Source organism: Arvicola amphibius, chromosome 6 (assembly GCF_903992535.2).
Source record: "Arvicola amphibius chromosome 6, mArvAmp1.2, whole genome shotgun sequence".
Taxonomy (NCBI): Eukaryota; Metazoa; Chordata; class Mammalia; order Rodentia; family Cricetidae; genus Arvicola; species Arvicola amphibius.
The window spans coordinates 20,064,591-20,086,195 of NC_052052.2; the positions used below are offsets into that span (position 1 = coordinate 20,064,591).

Here is a 21,605-nt window from a genome sequence, read left to right on the forward strand (position 1 = left end):
GGGATGTTTGCCTGTTGCCTTTCAAGGCGCAATCGCTACTTCACAGGAGGACGTGACGCTGAGGCTTCACGGTGACATCATTGCTTACTCAAATGCCAAGATCCTCTTCCTAGTTCACTGGCTCCTTCCACTTTACCTGTGCCCAGGTAGGCCTTGGCAGCAGTTGGCTGTGTCACGGAAGGGTCTGTGACTCACGGCAAGCCACGGAAGAGGTAGGCTCTTTCAGTTATGCTCCCTCCATGAGCCTTTAAGGCCTAGAGCTCCCCTTTTCCCTGTCTGGTGGACAAGGGGCTACAGAGGTCCTGCCCTAGAGGCCACACTTGACTGTGAGACCTCAATTCAGTGCTCAAGGCACCCTCTCTCTTACTGGGTCACCACAGAGAAAGCTATTATGGGCAGGGTTATGCCCAAAGTGAGGGCCATTGCTGCTCTTCCAGGTCAGTCTGTGGCCAAACTGTGGCAGAAAGGAAATAGACTGCTCCTTCTAGGAAATACCATGTCCCTATTGGAACCCAAAAAGCTGAAGGTGACTTCAAGAACGCCTGATCCTGCCTCCCTGGTGCCCATGCTCCAGGCAGAGTATTTATTCCTGGGTGTGACCTCACCACCAGCCATCTGGGGTTGCGTTGCTGATCCCGACCCCTCCTGTTCCCAAGTCCTCTTCAGCTGAATGTTCCTCCTCTCAATGACAAACAGGAACTGTAGGTGCCCAACCCAAGAGAAGAAGACTCTCATTATAGATGGTTGTGAGCCACCATGTGGTTGCTGGGAATTGAACTCAGGACCTCTGGAAGAGTGGCTAGTGCTTTTAACCGCTGAGCCATCTCCCCAGCCCAGGAAGAAGGCCTGTTCTCCATTGCTGTCTTCCCATATCCCCTAGGGATGACCTCAGACCCGTTTGTGGGACAACCACATCAGGGGACATTGCTTGCTGTAACTGAGATGACAATCCCTCCTGTATGGAACGGCAACAGGGCAGTCGTTTCCTTGGTGTCATGGGAGCCCGCCTCCCTCCAGAAGTCGTTTATTTTATCCTGAAGCTGTGCCAACTGTGACTGAGCATCATTTTCTCCCGGATGCATTCCCTGGGCACCAAAGACAAGAGCAAGCGTCTGGAATAGTGGACACTTGTCTTCCTCGGTCTGCACCTGCTCACTGTGCCTCGGTCATGAGGCACACAGCGAGCCCCGCATGATGGAGGGAGTGCCACTCTGCCTGCTCCCAGCCGGGGCCAACTTCACCTCAGGACAGGCAGCACTTCTGCAGTGACTTCCCTCCCTCTGCCTTGTTTGGTGTTAGGCGGTACTGTTACCTCATGTGGTGTGGACATGCCCAGCTGTATCTAGAAGGGTAGTAAAGCTAAGCCCCCAAAGAACAAGCGGAAGGTGAGTGCATGCACCTTCTGTAGCCATCCCAGCCGGACACATCTACAGGGAGCACGAGATGTCTCGAGTCACTGCTTCCCACACTGTCTCAGCTCCTGTGGTGCCACCTTTCTACTCCTATTGAGCCCCTCCCACAGGCTGATGCGATCTCCTGTGGCAAGCAGGACACCGAGCATATACTATAAGCCAGATGCTTCCACACACAACCTCAATCCACCCTCCAACTGCGTGGTGTCTTACTCTACAGACAGGACACTGACAACACCCCTCCTGGACAGTCTGATGGCTGTTGATGTACACTGGTCAACTCAGAAGTTCCTACAGTAAAACCAATCTATCAAAATTTCTGGAGGTGCTGCTGGGGACAAAACCCAGAACCTCTCACTCACCCCACTACCGAACTACAACCCAGTCAGCCTCCTGTCATACATGATATTCCTGTATTTTTGTTGTTCTGATGGATGAACTTAGAACCTCACAAATGCCAGGCAAGCACTCTACCACGAGTAGATCCCCAGCCGTGTAGTACCATTCTGTAGGTAAAGCTAAGGTTCATTAGTGTAGGAACTATGTGTGTCCAACCACAAGGCACTTTCAGGAATGGGCCAAGGAAGATAATGGACCTGCCTGCCCTTGGAGTTCCACCTGAGGATGAGAGCAGCAAAGGCTTGGGTATAAAAATTTATTATACGTTAAAAGAATATTACCACTAACAAATGCAGACAAGTGAGGACAAGTAGGACTGGCTGGAGGATGGCTAACTCTTTGGAAAGTGAACATGTTTAAGTGGCTGAAAGCCTCACACCACTCTGGCTGATTGGTGGTCAGCCAAACAGGACTTGTGTCAACACCACAAGGCATCAGGGCATCGAGAGTCCACAATGCCTTTCCTATTGGATCTGGGTCTTCAAGGCTGGCACACCCAGAAACAAGCAAAGGGGCTTCCCATAGTGGCTGAGGCTGTTCTGGAGTCGCAGCAACACCACTGTAAGCAAGACGTTTAATTGGAGGATTTCCACAAACTATACCTGCCTGACCTTCGAACCACACAACTCGGTGAGATACAAAACATTAAGTTACAGGCCGTGGGAAAGAAGGCAGCAGAGTCAGTGACACCTTCCGATCCTGGTGGTTCCATGGGTTAAGGATGGGGAAGGTTAGATCAAGCCCCTCATCTCAATGTACAAATTACTTTGATTGATATTAAATTGTATTGAAAACAAAATGACTAAAAAGCAAACACTACTCTATGCTGGGGTGGATAGAGAACGAGTCCTTGAAGCAGATGGAGGCAGCCAGGGAGGCTGTGGCTGTGGCCCTGCTGGTCACTCTCGCTGCTCCATCTTTACTTTTGGTGGCCGAAGGAAGGTCCGATTCTTTTTCTCCTTCTTTCCCTTTGTATTTGCCTGGAAATTTCGCCAACTGTCCACTCGACCATCCCGGCTTTCCTGAAAGAAAACAGAAAGGAAATCAATCCAAGGTGAGGTCACTAATGAGCAAAGAAGGGGCTGAGCCTGTCCTGCTGCCAACTGCTCTGCCGTGGCCCAGCCCTGATCAGCCCATTGCAACAATCCAAGAGGAGAGCAGATCAGAGCCTCTCCTATCTCTAGAGACCCAGAAAAACTTCACAACACCCTCTCCAAAGAGGACACAATGGGTGATGTCATGATATTATCACAACTCTATTTATTTGGGGCCTCGTGCGGGCGTTCCAAACAAATTCCTTCTGTTTCCACTGCTGAGCTACACACTCCCAGAGCTGGCTTATTACTTTGTTTGTTTGGTTTTTCAAGACAGGGTTTCTCTGTGTAACAGTCCTAGCTGTCCTGGAACTCACTCTGTAGACAAGGCTGGCCTCAAACTATGAGATCTGCCTGCCTTTGGCTCCCGAGTGCTGAAATTAAAAGGCATGAGCCGCCACCACTTGGTGCACGCATGCACAATGTATGAGTGTGTGTGTTTTTTTTTTGTTTGTTTGTTTTTTGTTTTTTTTTTTTTTTTTTTGGTTTTTCGAGACAGGGTTTCTCTGTAGCTTTGGAGCCTGTCCTGGAACTAGCTCTTGTAGACCAGGCTGGTCTCGAACTCACAGAGATCCACCTGCCTCTGCCTCCCGAGTGCTGGGATTAAAGGCATGCGCCACCACCGCCGGGCTATGAGTGTGTGTTTTTAAGATAGCATTTCACTTGGCTAGCCTAGAGCTCACTCACTGTGTAGAAGAGGCTGGCCTTAAACTTCCAGAGATTTGCCTGCCTCCACTAGAGGGCTAGGACTAAAGACATGCCCCATCATGCCTGGCCCCTAGCTTGTTTCTTCTGACCCTTACAAACAGCTGACTACAGCATGCATTAAAGAAGCTGTACAATGATGAGAAGTTAACTAGCTTTCTCAACCATGCAGCTAGCTGGAAGTATAGCCACTCTTTCTTCACCATGTTGCTGTTGCCCCCCCCACACACAACTTCAACAGGATGTCTCTAAGCCAACTAATCACTAGCCACAAAGATCTCTATTATCAAATGGGCTACTCATTTCCCTTTTCATAAATCTGGACAGAAGCAAAGTCAAATATTATGGTTAAGCAAGCTCTACCCTGAATCCTAAATCCTATAAAAGACAGACCAAATGCAACTCAGAACTGTGCAGGGCACTACAAGAGCAATGAACACAGTTCAAAAGCTATAAGGTGGGCTGGTGTAGTGCACATACCTGTGATCCCAGCACTTAGGTGGCGGAGGTAAGAGGATCATCAAGAGTTCAAGGCTGGACTAGGGCTACATAGTGAGTTCCAAAATAGCTGGGGCTACAAAGTAAGACTGTCTCAAAAACCCAAAACAAAACACCAGAAGTCTCTCTGCAAATGAATAATTGGGTCACAAGAACCTGTTTCCAGTAGTTTGTGGAAGTGTACACCTTAATCCCAGTATTTGGGAGGCCGAAGCAGGATGATCAGGAGTTCAAGGTCATTATCAGCTACATAATGAGTAGACGGGACTATTGAAAACTTGTCTCAACCTCAACTCCCTGCCCCCCAAAAGAAGCTATTTCCATAAATCTTTGTCCTCTAGGGTACTACTTCATATTACCTCTGAATTCATTCTTCTTGGGCTCATTTGGTAGCTGTGTCTATTGGTGCCCTTGTCAGGGAAAGAGTTATGAAGGCCAGGCAGCCCCAGACCCTGCTTCCCCAGTACCTACTCTTGCCCACACATCCCGGTTCCCTGTCTGCCCCAGGCAGTCCTGGAGCACCCAGGAACCAAGCTTCCTTATTCTGGAATGACCCACCTCAGCTACTCACCTCAAAGTTTTTCTGCCATTCCCTTTCTCGCTTGGCTTTTTCTTGCGCTTCAATCTCCTCTTCTCTTTGCCGTTTCCTAGGGACAGCAGAGCAGTCTTTACCCAATGCTCACAACGCGTTACCACATGAGCTAAGGCACAGCTACACAGGAGCACACAAGAGCCTGAGCCAGCAAATGCCAAGGCTTCATCATAAAAATGCCTCATCATGCAGATGACAAAACTCAACCTAAAATAACATTTTCTACAAACTCAACTGGCAAAATATAATTACTCCAATCAACAACACAAAATACAGAAGTCAAATTGACCTCAATAGGTCCTTTTGTCTTTTCTGAATCAAGGTCATGTAATTCAAACTGGCCTTAGACTTGCTACTCAGCCAAAAATAGTCTTCAACTGCTTTTTTTCTGCCTCCACCTCCCAAGTGCTGGGATTAGAAGTACGTGCCACCACAACTGACAACCTCAACCCTTCTGACAATTAGAGGACATCATACTCGAGAACAGTAACGTGTTAAAGCTATTCCGTTACAATCCTACCTAGGCATCACAGCTGCACCTACAAGGCCCAGAAAGGATGCTGGTCTCAAAAATACTACTGCATTCCAGAAAGGAAGAAAAAACACTGCATTTCTCAATAGAAAGGAACTCCCTACAGGACAGGTGCAGCTAGTATTTCTCAAAAGTCTGCCATGTCTCACCGTTGACTGGCTCAGACAGCCTGCCTCGTGTATGCTACTGGGCTGTACACCTGCCTCTCCAATTTATCGTAAATGAAGCACTACCAATTCATTAGGAAAATCCCCAGAGGCCTGCATTAGCTAATCTGTGCATTAAAATGAGGCTAAGACAAATATAGGGATGTGTACCTTTCATGCATTTCTTTGGCTTCTCTCTCTTTCCTCTTAATTTCCAGCTCAGCAAATAGTTTCATGGTCTGTTTGTAGACTGCCTGTTTGAACTGCAAGAAAATTAAGGACAAAAGAAAATAAAAGTAAACATTTCACATCAAGACTGAAATTAAGTGGTTACATGACAGCCCTATAGATTACAACTGGGCAATGCAATGTCTGCAGGGAGACGCCATTACACTGTCTCTTCAGGGAGAAATGCCACCTGCCTAGGAGACCTTTCTTTCTTACTAAGCAGACTAGAAACCTGGTTCTGGGAAGTACTTAGGCCACTGAGATTCTGCAGGTGCTCTTCTGCAAAAATTCCCCAGGATTAACTTCTACTCTCCTTTCTACAAATATCTTATAATTTTGATTTAGTGGCTTGAACCAAGCTGACTCTTACATAGCTGGCGTCACTCACAACTGCAAACCTGTTTTAAGGGACTAAAAAAAGTCCATAATTCCCAGACTTCCTTATAGCTAGGTTTGGCCATGTGAGTCAGAGTTCAGTCAATGTACTCATACACAATGTCTAGGATGTTCTTAGAAGGAGTGGCATACTCCTCCCTTTATTCTGTTGTCTGGCACATGATGAGACACCCGGTCAGGAAGATGGGGGACACATCCTAGTTACAAGAGCCAAGACCTTGAAGGACACATGGTGCAGAGCTTCCACACCAGCAGCCACCCCCCCAACCCAGGACTACTACACAGGATAGAATATGCTCTACCTTGAGCAAGACATTTTGTGTCTCTGTAACCAGTTCACCTTACACTCTAAGATATAATAATGAGAAAAAAACACAGCATTACATAGAAAATATAAAGGTGGAACTGCAGAGAGAGCTCAGTGGTTAGGTGCGCCAGATGCTCTTCCAGAGGACCTGGGTTCAATTGCCAGCACCCACATGGCAGTTCACAACTTTCTGTGACTCCAGCTTCAAGGGATCTGATACCCTCACACAAACATACATGGTGGTAAAACACTAATTCATATAAAATAAATGTATCTTTTTAAAAAAGAAGATACAAAGGCAAAGAGCTCTACTGGTTTTTACAGTACAGAAGATAAAACCCAAGCAATGAAGTAAAACCTCTACTACCAAGTCAAACCCACGGTCTACCCAGAGCCTTTCAGTTATGTTAGCTATTGTTACAGCAGAGGTTATTATTAGACTTTATAAAATTAAAGAAAAGCAAATGTGTTGGAGAGGTGGCTCAGCAGCTAAGAGCACTGGTTATTCTTCCAGAGGACCCGGATTCAATTCCCAGCAGCCACATGGCAGCTCACAAATCTCTGTAACTCCAAGATCTGACACCCTCACACAAACAAACATGCAGGCAAAACACCAACGCACATAAAATAAAAACAAATATGGTAAGAAAGAAAATGGAAGAAAGAAAGAAAGAAAGAAAGAAAGAAAGAAGAAAGAAAGAAAGAAAGAAAGAAAGGCAAGTAAAGATAAGTGACCAGATCCTACTACATAGTTGTGGAGTGTTTTGGAGACAGGTTCTAACTATGTGGCACAAGCAGGGTTCAAACTCAAGGCAATCCTCTGCCTCAGTCTCCCAGCTGCTGGGATTACAGGCATGTGCCAGCACACCAAACTCATGACAGTTTTGTTCTTTTTTGTTTTGTTTTTATAGCCAAACTGTTTTCCCTCCCTCCTCTCTTCCAGTTCCTCTCTCACACTCCTCCTCCATCCACGCCTCCTCCACTGTTTCTCTTCAGATACCAATCAGCCAGCCGTGGTCTATCAAGTTGCAGTGAGACTAGGCACCTCCTCTCACTCTCTTTTTTTTAAATGTATTTATTTTATATGCATGAATATGTGTGTGCATCATGTGTGTGTACACTGCCCAGAGGTCAGAAGAAGGTATTGGATCCCCTGGAATTGGAACTCTCTCTGTAGACCAGGCTGGCCCCAAACTTAGAGATCCACCTGCCTCTGCCTCCCAAGTGTTGCGATTAAAGGCGTGCACCAACAATGTCCAGCTTTTTTTTAAAGATTTCTTTTTAAAAATGTGTAAGTGTGTGGTTGCATATAGGTTTGTGCACATGTGAATGCAGGTGTCCATCAAATCCAAAAGAGGATGTCGTCCCTTAGAGCTAGAGTTACAGGCAGTTGTGAGGCACCATGTAGGTGCTGGGAACCAAACTCAGGTCCTCTGCCTGAGTAATCCTGAGTAATACATGCTCTTCACCAGTGAGCCACCTCTGTAGCCCCAACCATGAGTTTTTCAGAAATTCATGTTTAGAGTGTTTTCTTCCCAAATAGAAATTTTGAGTTATACGTCGAAATACAGAATAATAATCCACCATGAATATATAATAGGATCATGTACTAAAATCAGAGGCACTGAGCAAAAAACAATGCAGGAGGAAAAGAGAAATGAAGGAGGTCCAAAACTTCTCTAGAATACTATTAGCTGCTAGGAGCTGCTCAGTAAAAATAATGCGAACAAACTTTAATAAGAATAACAACTGAGCAAAGGAACATCTAATAAATACTTCAATATCTTTATGTGTGTATGGTTCACGTGGAGGCCTGAAGATGACAGCAGGTATCTGCCTTAATCGCTCTCCACTTTAATGAGGCAGTCTCTCACTAAACCTGGAGCTCACCACTTCCTGCTAATCTGTATGCATGGGCAGCCTGTAAATGTTGGTTCTGTTGAACCTGTCCATATAGGGTTTCCTGACCTAAGTTGATGAGAACGACTCTTCCTCAAGAGGGCATCAAATCTCATTACAGATGGTTGCTGTACACCAAATGGTTGCTGGGAATTGAACTCAGAACCTTTGGAAGAGAAGGCAGTGCTCTTAACCACTAAGCCATCTCTCCAGCCCCTAGCATGCTTCTAGAGCTCTAGATTACAGGCAGCACCATGCCTGTCCAACAAGTGCTCTGAGCAGCTGAGCAGCTCTAAAGTCCTAGATTCCTAAACATGTACTAGGGTTCCTATGTATCTCAAAAAAAAAAATAAATAAATAAAAAACATAATTATACATAGTACTTTGCACATGTGGCTTCTAAAATAATCAAGCACAAACTCCATTAGATGCATATACGATAGGCGGTGGTGGTGCACACCTTTAATCCCAGCACTTGGGAGGCAGAGGCAGGCAGGTATCTGTGAGTTCGAAGCCAGTCTGGTCTACAGAGTGAGTTCCAGGACAGCTAGGGAACTCTCCCCACCCCAAGAAGGAAGGAAGGAAGCAAAGAAGGAAGGAAGGAAGGAGGGAGGGAATGGCAGTAGCTCTACATTTAGAAAGCTGGTGGAGATGGGTCAGTGGGTAAGAGTACAAGCATGAGGAACCAAGCTAAAATCTCCAGCACTCTTAATATAAAAAGTTAAATATGCCTGTAACCCAAAGCTTAGGGGCAGGGACAGCACACTTAGTGGGGCTTGCTGGCCACCAGCCTAGCTCCAGCTTGTCAGTGAAAGACTCTGACTAAAGAGAATAAGTGGACATTGCCAGAGCAGATACCTCCTCAGGCTTCTACACATGTGTACACACACTATGCCTGTACAAACACACCTACACACAGGATGAGTGGGGATACATGAATGTCCACTTACTCGCTTTAAGTGAGGCCTTGCTCTTCAACCCACCGACCACACATGAAAGTTGTTTCCCAATAACTCACCAGTTCAGGATCATCTTCCTCTACATTTGTAGGCTTTCCTTCCTTCTTGAGTTGTTTTTTTTCGCTCTTTAACCTAAAAAGAATTTTTTCCCGTCAGCAATGAGCACTCACACTTTAGCAGCCACTGAGCTGTACACGTGTGCACTTTTCCATAGGCACAGGATAAGATGAAGGCAAAAGAGCCTCCGCCTGCACTGCCAATTATAACAGCAACAATACATTTTAATAGAAAACACTATAAATCAACTAAGAAGACTAGGAAATGTAGTTCCTTCATCTAACTTCATTTAAGTCCACTCTAGCCTGTACCCACAGCCAACACTATTGAGAGACAACCAGCAGAGATGTTGCCCCCAACTCATAAAGGCAGTTAATAACATGGTGCTTATGGTCACATAGTTACAGCAAAGAAAGCACATTTGCCAAGCTTTAGGAGGACCTAGGAAATGTATGGTATTTTAAGCATGAAAGGGATTTCTGAAAGTACATTCTTGATCGTTTCCACCATGTAACTCCAGAAACCATAATTTTCACATCACACTACTGGATACATGCATCACTTTGGCCACTACTGAAAATAGTAATAACAACAACAACAACAACAAAATTCACAAGAGACTGTCACTACTCCATAATTGATCTATGAGAGTATCACGCAGCCAAGTGCCTACCAGGTTCAGAAAAACTTTACTGCCACCGTGTGGTCAGGAATTCTAAGGACGATTCCTTACAAACAGACTTGAAGGCACTGGTGTGCACTCTTCTAACCAAACAGGGCTGACTCTACAAGTGCCATGTGCAACACACCAACAGGGCCCAGTTACACACCTTTCCTTTCCTGACTTTTCTCCTCACCGTCTTCATCTAAAATGGGTTCATCTTTATTACTGTTGCCTATAAAGTTCCATTTCAAATCTCAAAACTCTTAAAAAAAAAAAGATGGACTCCTGATTCACTCACCATTGAAATCACTCTTGTAAAAGGTCTTGAGATTCTTGCTCCATGGGGGAATAAAAAAGAAAGGAGCTTTCTAGTTGGGCATGGTGCATGTTTGTAATCCTAGCAACTGGATATAGAGAAGGATCAAAAGTGCAGGGCCAGGGCTGGAGATAGGGCTCGGCAGGTAAGAACATTTGCTGCTCCTACGAAGATCCAAGTTCAGTTCCCAGCACCCAACCAGAGGCTCACAACCATTCGTAACTATAGTTCCAGAGGATCTGACACCTTCTCCTGACCCGCCCTGAGCACCAGGCATATCCATGGCGCACACACATACATGCAGACAAAACACGCATAAACATAAAAGAAATGTATCTAGAAGATTTAAAAAGAATTTAAGGTCAGCCTCAGGTACACAGCTAATTCAAAGTCCGAATGGATTGCATATGACTCTTTCAAAATAAAATAACCCAACCAAAAAAGGAAGAAGGAAAAAGTCTTTCCATCAGATGCAATGGCATACAACCCATAATCCCATGGCTCAAGAGGTCAGGCAGAAGAGTAAGAATTTAAGGCCAGTCCAGGCTGTTTTAAAGTTTAAGGCTACTTTGTACCCCCAGCAAGACCCCATTTAAAACACACAAAAGCTTTAACTTAGTTTATTTCAAAAGAGTCTTCTGAGTTTTGTTATTAACTGAACACATGCCGCCTCCTGCTTTAAAGCCCACTCAGAGCTCCTGGACAGCCTCTCGCTTCCAAACCTTTCATGGCAACTAAAGGAAAAGCAGGGAGTCAGCACTGCCACAGCCCTGCTGCTTCTCCACTCTCACTGCGGCAGCAAGGCAACAGGGGAGTCCAAAGTGGCCATCTACACAACACAGGGCTGACAGTGCCAGTGGGTGTGGCAGTGTCCTAGCCACTCCTCACCCTGACTCTTCTCTCAGGAAAGAATGCTACTTTTGGTGCTATTCGTGAGAATTAAAGTGATCACTAGCTACCTGGTCAGTACTGCTAGTTGCATATACCCTTCTACACGGTGCCCACAGCTTGCTGTTACTTCCTGTAAACACAGCAGCACTAGAAATACTTACAGTGTGTTCCACGTATTCTTTTCCTGCCTGAATTACATCCAGGGCCCTCTTCTTTTGTTCCTGATCCAGTAGCAACTTGTAAGCTTTGTCCACAGCTAATGCAAAACATTGAAGTTAACTGTTTCTGCAAATACCCTCTCAAAGTCTGAGCTATACTCAGGCAGCGTAAATGGACTTGCACTGTCTAAAAACATTCCCTACTTTGTTACATTATTTACCATTGTTAAACTCATTTTTTAAAAAGCATACAACCATAGCAATGACCTTAAAAGTCTAAGGAAAAAATTACATATACACTCAAGGCTAAAATACCACGTCTAAATGTAACACATTGACAAAGTATTTCCCGCTTTACTTATGTTCAGAGAAAAAAGATCCTATGCAGTAAAAGTATACTGACAGATATGTAAGTTTTAACTAACAAAGTTAAGGTGCACTTTCTTTTCAGTGCTGGGGATTGGACCCAGGGCCTCAAGCATGCTAGGCAAGTGCTGAGCTACACGCCCAGTCCCCAAGGATTACTTCTTCAAACATTCTGCTTAAATGGCTGCTTTACTGAAATCCACAACTTTTCCACAACTAGTTACTCCTTAGCATTGACAATATATTACTCAAAAGCAGGTAAATTTACAAATACCTTCAAAAGCCTTCTGTGCTCTGTCAGCATCATCTTGATTTTTATCAGGATGCACCAATATAGACAACTACAAGGAAGAGAAAAGTCAGGCTCACCAACAGTTCATGGAAGTGACTTGAACTCTTCACACGCACCAGTAATAATAAGTAAAACATGAACTTTTTATCAGAAACCCCACAGGTGATTCTCTCAGACACTTACAAGATTCTTTTTTTTTTTTTGGTTTTTTTTTCGAGACAGGGTTTCTCTGTGGCTTTGGAGCCTGTCCTGGAACTAGCTCTTGTAGACCAGGCTGGTCTCGAACTCACAGAGATCCGCCTGCCTCTGCCTCCCGAGTGCTGGGATTAAAGGCGTGCGCCACCATCGCCCGGCCACTTACAAGATTCTTGACCTGCTGTCACTGATGGACAGAAATAGTTGGAGCAAAAGAATCTGTGTAGGAGCCAGGCGGTGGTGGCGCACGTCTTTAATCCCAGCACTCGGGAGGCAGAGGCAGGCGGATCTCTGTGAGTTCGAGACCAGCCTGGTCTACAAGAGCTAGTTCCAGGACAGGCTCCAAAGCTAGAGAGAAACCCTGTCTCGAAAAACCAACCAACCAAACAAACAAACAAATAAATAAGTAAAAGTGTAGGGACATGAAAATCTGATGCTAATCCCTGAAGCACCAGCATCATAGTCTTAATGCGTGATTCTAACTTCAGTCACCCGCTGCTCCCAGACCTTGGGCAACTCTCGAGTTGCTTCACTTCACTCTTCACTTCGGCTTCCTGCTCTACCCCTGGAAAAATACAAAGTACCTACATCGTTTGGACAAAACCAACAATGCAAGTAATTAGCATAAGCAGAATATAGGGGTCCCATTCTTGAAATCTCAACACTGAGGAGAATTATGAGTTCAGGGCTAGCCTGGGCTAAAAGTGAGACCCTGTGGAATAGGTAGGAAGAGAGGAAAAAAATAAGAGGAGAGAGAAAAGGGAGAAGAGGGCAGAGATGACAGGAAAATGTAAATGGAAGAGAAACTGGGGGGCTAGAGAGATGGCTCAGTGGTTAAGAGCATTGCCTGCTCTTTCAAAGGTCCTGAGTTCAATTCCCAGCAACCACATGGTGGCTCACAACCATCTGTAATGGGGTCTGGTGCCCTCTTCTGGCCTGTAGGCATACATGGAGGCAGAATGTTGTATGCATAATAAATAAATAAATCTTTAAAAAAAAGAGAGAGAAACTGGTAAGGGGAAGGGAGAGGCAATAAAGAAAAAGAAAGGAAGTGAATGAATTTGCACACAGACATCCATGGACAAAGGTATCAAGACATCCATTGAAAGCCTTCTGTACGTAGTACCTGATTTAAATATTTGGACACATTTACCAAATGAGGTGAAATAGACACAGAAAGGTCCAAAGCACTTGTTCAAGTGCACACTGCTCCTAAGTAAGAGAACAAATTAAAACTAAAATCACATGTACTTTTAACTATGAGGCCATCTAAATAGTCAGTAACAACTTGTAACTCAAGTCTGTGGCTACAGGAAAAGTAAGGACTGAAATGCTTGTTATATTAGGAACAACTGTTAAAGGACTGTACTGGAAAACAGACCCTGGGAAAAAGGGGGGAGCACTAAGCAGAGCAGAGCTCAGGAAGAGTAAAACTATAAAGTTATATAATGCGAAATGACTGAGCAGGCAGAAACAAAAGCCATCTTAGCTTGCTGGGAGACCAGAGGTAACCATGAGTCAGCAGTGTGGAGAAACCTGGTGCCCTGGAGGAAAGCCCTGGATATCAGTAAGACAGCTGTGCAGAATTGGAGTATTACAGTCAGCACTGGCCAGGTCCGATTCAAATGTAAAAAGCATGAAGAGATAAAGAAAGAACTTACGAAGGCAAAGGAAGGAAGGAAGGAAGGAAGGAAAAAAGAAAGGAAGAAAGACAGTGGCAAGAATCAGAAGCCAGAGAGCTAATTCCATAAGTACTTGTTACATTAACTCAGGTATTTCTTTTTTAAAAGCTTCTTGCATTATTGGGTTGGGGAACATGAACACATGCTATGATATGTGTGTGGAGATCAGAGAACAATTTGCTGGAGTCAGGTCTGTGCTTCTACCATGTGGGTCCCTAGGATCAACCTTAGGTGGTCAGGCTTAGCAGCAGGTACTTTTAGCGGATGAGCCATCTCACAAACCTAAGCTAAGTATTTCTTGAGCATTTACAGCCATTTGTAAGATATGAAGTAACTGAGTGGGTTATGCAAATAATATGTGCCTGTCCTCCTAGCTACTTAAGTACACCTTTAATCCCAGCACTCGGGATGCAGAAGCAGGAGGATCTCTGTGAGTTTGAGGCCAGCCTGGTCTACAGATCGAGTTCCAGGCTCCAAACCTATAGAGAAATCCTGTCTCGAAAATTCAAATAAATAAATAGATAATTATATGAAAAAAAAAGAAAACTCACTATATTCACAGAAAGATCTACACATGGTACATTAGTTAACATTCTATGTCACCACGCATACATGTCACTAAAGCCTTAATTTGCAAGGGGTGGCAAGTTAAATTTTGGCCCAAAATTTAATCGACAAATCCTCAAAAATCACATCTAGGATGTAGCTCAATTGGTAGAGTGTTTGTTTGTCTTACTATATATGAAAACCTGGGTTCGAGGCCCAGTATCCTATAAACCAGGTGTGGCACATGCCTATGATCCCAGAACTCAGGAGGCAAAAGCAGAGGATCATAAGCTCAAGGCCATCCTTGGTTACCAGGGAAAATTCTAGGCAAGCCTGAGCTCCATGAACCCCACCATCACCACCACCAAAGAAACAGAAGGCTCACCTGCCGAAACCTCTTTTTTATTTCTTCATCTGTCACTTCAGGATCTATCTGAAGAACCTGGAAGAACCAAGATCAAAAGTGTAAAGCTGAGCATGGTGACCCATATCTGTCATCTCAATCCTAGGAAGACAGAGGCGGAAAGATGGTAAGTGCAGGGACAGCCTTGGTTACAAGCAGAGCAGTCTCAAAACAAACAGCAGCAGCAGCAACAACAACAACAACAACAAAACCATAAAACCGGGAAGTGGAGTAGGATTATTCCTAGACTTCTACCACATAAGGAAGATCAGGAATCAAGGTCATCCTTGGCTATATAACAAATTCAGTGCCAGTCTGGGCTACATGAGACACTGTCTCAAACAAACAAATAAACAACAACAAAAACAAGAGGGAGAAAATGTGTGTGCGTGTGTGTGTTGTATGTGTCTGCATATATATTTATGTTTGTATCCCCCCACTCTCCTACTACAAGCCTTCTGTCCCCCACTTCTGTTCTGAGCAATATAACTAAATCTGTCAAGTAAAACCAGGTGAAGTGATATACACTGAATCTCATAGTCCAGAACACAGTGTCAGAGTCCAGAGCTCACCTGGAACAAAGAAGAGAGTAACCACACACAAGGAGTAGTTAAGCAGAGTGTGAGAGCCCATGTGGGGTGAGAAGGGTATTCACACGGAACAGCAGCCTGACACAGAGTGCCAAGAAAGGACTAGGAGGCCAAGGCCAAAGCCAGGCTGCCTAGCACACTGTGTCGGAACCCATGAGGGTAAAGACATCAACATGGGCTCAGCACGGTGCCTCACACCTATAATCCCAGTAATTACAAAGTTGGGTAGAATGGTCATGAGTTACAGGCTGACCTAAATAAAGAGAGATCTGACTAAAAAAATTAAAAATGGGGGGCTGGAAAGATGGCTCAGTGGTTAAGAGCACTGGCTGCTCTTACTAAGGATCTGGGTTCAGTTCCCAGCACCCACATGGCAGCTCACACCTGTCTGTACCTCCTGTTCCAGGATACCTGACACCTTCACACTAATGTACATAAAATGAATTTAAATAAACTATTTAAAAAAACTGGCTGGAGAGACAGCCCAGAGGCTAAGCACATGCACTGCTCTGAAAAAGAAGGAGTTCAGTTCCAAGCCACCTGTAACTCCAGCTCCAGGGAATCCAACATGTCTGGCCTCCATGGACACCTACACTCACACATGCAGAGATTCACACATAGACCAATACACATAATTAGAAGTAAAAATAGTAGCTGAAGAGATGGCTCAGTGGTTAAGAATGCTTATTGTTGCCGGGCAGTGGCGACATACACCTTTAATCCCAGCACTCAGGAGGCAGAGGAAGAGGCAGGTGAATCTCTGTGAGTTCAAGGCCAGCCTGGTATACAGACTGAGCTCCAGGACAGCCAGGACTATACAGAGAAACCCTGTCTCAAAACAAACAGGAGAGAGAGAGAGAGAGAGAGAGAGGAGAGAGAGAGAGAGAGAGAGAGAAAGGCCAACCTAATACCTAGTATGCACAATGGTAAAATGCTTAACTGATATTTAAAGTCCTTTTTTTTATTTTTTCATTTTTTTATTTTTGGTTTTTCGAGACAGGGTTTCTCTGTGGCTTTGGAGCCTGTCCTGGAACTAGCTCTTGTAGACCAGGCTGGTCTCGAACTCACAGAGATCCGCCTGCCTCTGCCTCCCAAGTGCTGGGATTAAAGGCGTGCGCCAGCACCGCCCGGCTAAAGTCCTTTTTTTTAAAAAAATATTTATTTATTTATTATGTATACAATATTCTGTCTGTGTGTATGCCTACAGGCCAGAAGAGGGCACCAGACCCCATTACAGATGGTTGTGAGCCACCATGTGGTTGCTGGGAATTGAACTCAGGACCTTTAGAAGAGCAGGAAATGCTCTTAACCTCTGAGCCATCTCTCCAGCCCATGACCTGACTTTTTAATCATACACGAAAGAACAGTGATTCATTCGTGACAATAGGAAATGTTCAGAGCCTGGCATGATGGGTGGTACACACTATGCTCCCAGATGAGGTAGGTGAATGGCTGGGCTGAGCCACTCTGAGCCACACTGGAAATACGTTCAAAAACAGAAAGTGCAAGGCTGGAGAGATGGCTCAGTGGTTAAGAGCATTGCCTGCTCTTCCAAAGGTCCGGAGTTCAATTCCTGGCAACCACATGGTGGCTCACAACCAGCTGTAAATGAGGTCTGGTGCCCTCTTCTGGCCTGCAGACATACACACAGACAGAATATTGTATGCATAATAAATAAATAAATATAAAAAAAAAAAACAGAAAGTGCATTCGCTTATCTAAAAATCTCATGATCTTCATTCTGTTCTTACTCAATATTTGGTATCTTTTATCTTCACGTAACAAGAAAGTTTTAACAAAGGTTTTGTTTGTGTTGTTGTTGTTGTTTTGAAACAGGATCTCACTGATGCCCGGGCTGGCCCAAGCCTTGCTCTATAGACTAGGCTGGCCTCAAATCTGTAGGGCTATTCCTGCCTCTGTCTACCAAGTGCAAAGAGAACAGGCTACCTGGCATTACATGTTTTTTAAATCATGGATCCTAAATTTAGTGAGCTCAGCTATGTCTCTATATTCAAAATAAATCCTGTATATTAGAGTATTGGAGAACATCTGCCAGGACAAAGTCTATCTCATTCTCTTTAACAAGCTATCTTGCTAACCCTACTCACAATAAAATCAAGCAACTTCAAAGACAACCTACCCACCATACAAATTCCACCACTTCAGCACTTTTTTCATTGCCAACAATGTAACTTGGTTGTATGCTGTAACATAAATCTGCCTCCAAACCAGGTATGATGGCTTACACCTATAATCCTAGCGCTTAGCTGCTGAGGCAGAAGAACCACAAAGAGTCTAAGGCCAACCTGGGATATAAAGTGATCTCCAAGCCATAGTGGGCTACAGTAAGATCCTGTTTCAAAAATAAACAGCTAGGTATGGTGGTTCATTTCTACAATCTCTGCATTTGGGAGGTTGAGGCAGGAGGATCTGGAGTTCAAAACCAACATTGAGTACAGAAGACTGTCTCAAATATATATAAGTCTGTATATATGGAAAGCTATCAACCACAGATGCTATAGCAACAACATAATAAACACATGTTACTCTGCACACATAAAAACCTCTCCACAGGCCGGGCGATGGTGGCGCACGCCTTTAATCCCAGCACTCGGGAGGCAGAGGCAGGCGGATCTCTGTGAGTTCGAGACCAGCCTGGTCTACAAGAGCTAGTTCCAGGACAGGCTCTAAAGCCACAGAGAAACCCTGTCTCGAAAAACAAAAAGAAAAAAAAAAAAAAAAACCAAACCTCTCCACAGATGCTGCAGCGACAATATAATACCCCCCACACGTAACTCTGCATACATTAAAAGCTCTCCACAGATGTTGCAACGACAACATAATAAATACACACACACATAACTCTGCACACATAAAAAGTTCTCCAATAAATGCTACACAGACCATCCACTCACCTCAAATGGATTCAGATTAAAGTAAGAAGAACCAGGACGAGTCAATCTTTCAATCTGATTTTTGGACGTAAGAACTGAATCTCTCTTCTCTATTTGTTTCACCTGAAAGTAAAAGGATCAATAATTCCATTAGTAAAAATAATAAGCTGAATGGCTACTTTAACATAATACTGATATGCCCAGCCAACAACTATTTGTATCAACCATGCGTAAGACACTTTACTACACACAAGAAAGATCACAGCAGTCCAACTAATTTTACAATAGCAGTTCAGATCTCCAGCATCCGCGTAAAAGCTGAGAGCATGGGCACACGCACCTGCAACCCCAGCGCTCACTGGACAGCCAGACTAGCCAACTGGTGAGTCCCAAGTTCAGTGACAGACATTGTCTCAAAAACACAACACGGATGGTGAAAGATACATGACACTGACCTGACTGCCACACACCTGTGCCCATTATGTGCATACATGCACACATATATACCCTACACATGATTTTTAAAATTTGCATGTATTATTTTTGTTAACAATTCTACTTGGCAGGTATTATCATTACCCCCATTTTACACAAATAAGGAAAAATAAGGTTTACAGAAACCACGGTTGCCAATTACCTAACTTGTGAGAAATTTACCCTAACAGCTTTACTCCCAATCAGACATCAAGATTCCCAGATAATAAACACCTAAACACAGCCATGCCAGGTGGTGGTGACACACACCTTTAATCCCAGAACTCAGGAGGCAGAGGCAGGCGGATCTCTATGAGTTTGAGGCCAGCCCAAAGTGAGTTCCAGGACAGCCAGGGCTGTTACACAGAGAAATACTGTGCCAAATAAATAAATAAATAAATAAACTTAAATAAATAAATAAAACATAGCCACCTCCATAGAGCTTGAACTACACACAGATGATATAGCTGCATGAAATACATCTTTTTTTCATTTTGAGAGGAAAAATTCAAGTACACTGACCATGAACTATGAGCAACATACAACACCATTATGGGGGATTTAGGATTGGCTCCGTTGGTGGCATGCTTGCCTAGCATGCATGAAACCCTGGGTTTGAGCTGGGTGGTGGTGGTGCGCTTGGAAGCAGAGCAGGCGGATCTCTGGGAGTTTGAGGCCAGCCTGGTCTACAGAGCAAGTTGGAGGACAGGCTCCAAAGCTACACAGAGAAACCCTGTCTCAAAAACAAAAACCCCCGGTTTGATTCTTGACAAAAGAATAAAGCTGGGTGTGGCGGGCTCATTCCTGTAATCCTAGTGTTTGGGCGGCTGAAGCAGGAGGATCACCGCTAGTTGCAGGCAGCCAGCACTGCAAAGTGAGTGAGGCAGACTAGACTTCACTGAGCACTTGTCTTACAAACAGAAAGACAAAAACGGCTACAGAAGGTGTGATTTCCAACATTAACTATTAATACTATTGCAAAGTACAGCCATTCTTTCTCTGCTTCCAGCCTAAAAGATGTGCACTGCCCTGCCCACATTCTCCACCAAGATGGATTGAAATCTCTCAGTGAGAGGGAAAAAAAAAAAGCCAACACTATGGGGCAGGGGGTTGAGTACTACACAACAAGAACTATTATAAACGCAGAAGATAATCCCAGCACTTCGGAGGCTAAAGCAGGAAGGGTCCAGCTGAGTTAATAGGAGACGATGACTTAAAAGACGACTGCCTCAGCCGGGCGGTGGTAACCCACGCCTTTAATTTCAACACTTGGGAGGCAGAGACAGGTAGGTCTTTGAGTTCGAGACCAGCCTGGTTTACCAAGTGAGTTCCAGGACAGTCTCAATTTGCAAGCTGCTTTCTTCAATCGTCGTGAAAACTCTTGTAATATTAACTCCGTCTGGTTATACACATGGCAATTGGTGTCTTGAAAGACTGCAACAGCAGTTAGACTAACTACCTTGCAAAAAGTCACTATGAGGGCCTCTGACGCCAAACGACGTGCTTTTATTCAGTTTATCCATTCATTTCTTCACTGACTATATGCTAAACATCCGCCATGCACTAGGCGCGGGCGATGCAATCGGAAACGAGGCTCAGACCCAGTCCACACCTGTCCTGACACCTAGCTGTCTCCTGCAGAAAGTCGCAGATGCAAGTACATATGCACCCTCTTAATGTTCGCCATGCTAAAGATTGGGGGGGCTGTCATATAACGCATTCGTGTCACGATGAACAGTGCTCAGCACTGGTAAACCGCAGAAACTGCCACTCACACACTCACGGCAGAGGAGTGGGAAAGGCCTCCCTCCTGTTTACAAATAAAAGCAGGTGCGCCGCAACTCCGTCTCCACCAGGAAGGTGCCAACCTCCGCCGGTCGTAGACTCCACGGCCTGCCGGCAGCAGCAACGCAAACAGCTCACCGGTCTCTCTCCGGGTCTGGGTCCACAGGCCCGGCCGCCCCGCCGCGCTCCGGGGACCTCAGCAGCCACAGTGGCGGCCGCGCACGCACCCCGCGGCCGGTCCGCAGTCCCCAGGCCGGACGGCGCGGGCCAACGGTCCCAGGAGGCGTCCCATTGCCCCGGGCCGCTGCGGACGGAGCCGGAGCGCGCTCTCCGTGAGGCCACCAACCTTACTCCGGGCTCACCTCACTATAGAAGGTCATAAATGCCTCCTCTGTGCTGCCTCCGCCGCCCGAAGCCCCGCTCTCTCCCGAAGCCGCCATTTTCCCAGCCTGCCGGCACGTGACCGTTCTGCGCAAGCGCAGCTTCACGTGACTCTTCCAAGCCCGCCTTCCCGGACCGCCTCCGCCGCCAAGCCGCTCTTAAAGGGCGCCGAGACCCCACCTAATTTTGTTTTTATTAATTTTTTTATTTTTTATTTTTTGGAACAGGGTTTCTCTGCATCGTCCTGGATGTAGAAGCTCTGTAGACCAGGCTGGCCTCGAACTCAAGAGATTCCCCCTGCCACTGCCTCCTGAGTGCTGGGATTAAAGATAGGGCTCAGCTGGTCAATGCGCCTGTCACAAAGCCTGACGACCCCGGGACCCACAGAGTGGAAGGAATAAAATACCACTCCCAAAAGTTACCATCTGACTTCACACGTATGCTACAGCCAGCCCATGCAAACACACCACACACACTTTTGTGGTTGTTTCTGCTTTCAGAGAAATGGTCTCTACATAGCTCGGGCTTCTGGACCTCATTCTGTAGATCAGGTTGGCCTCGAACTCATAGAGATCCAGCTGCCTCGGCCTCCCTAGTGCTAATAGGCATGTGCCACCATGACTGGCCACATAAAATTTTTAATAAAAACAAAACATTACTCTTGCTGGGTAGTGGTGACAGATGCCTTTAATCCCAGCACTGGGGAGGCAGAGGCAGGTGAATCTCTTGAGGCCAGCCTGGTCT

The 21,605-nt window shown here is 45.3% G+C and overlaps 1 protein-coding gene across 1 annotated transcript; it reads right to left on the bottom strand.

The window, feature by feature from the left end:
- Positions 1-2,053: 2,053 nt before the first annotated feature.
- On the bottom strand, positions 2,054-20,958 carry Dnajc8 (DnaJ heat shock protein family (Hsp40) member C8). The gene is made up of 10 exons (XM_038335242.1): positions 20,843-20,958; positions 18,243-18,344; positions 14,720-14,776; positions 11,894-11,960; positions 11,253-11,351; positions 11,099-11,102; positions 9,227-9,290; positions 5,550-5,641; positions 4,680-4,755; positions 2,054-2,833 (listed from the first exon to the last, which is right to left on the bottom strand). The coding sequence occupies exons 1-10, from the start codon at positions 20,918-20,920 to the stop codon at positions 2,711-2,713; spliced, it is 762 nt and encodes a 253-aa protein (XP_038191170.1). The 5' UTR covers positions 20,921-20,958; the 3' UTR covers positions 2,054-2,710.
- Between the last annotated feature and the right edge of the window lie 647 nt (positions 20,959-21,605).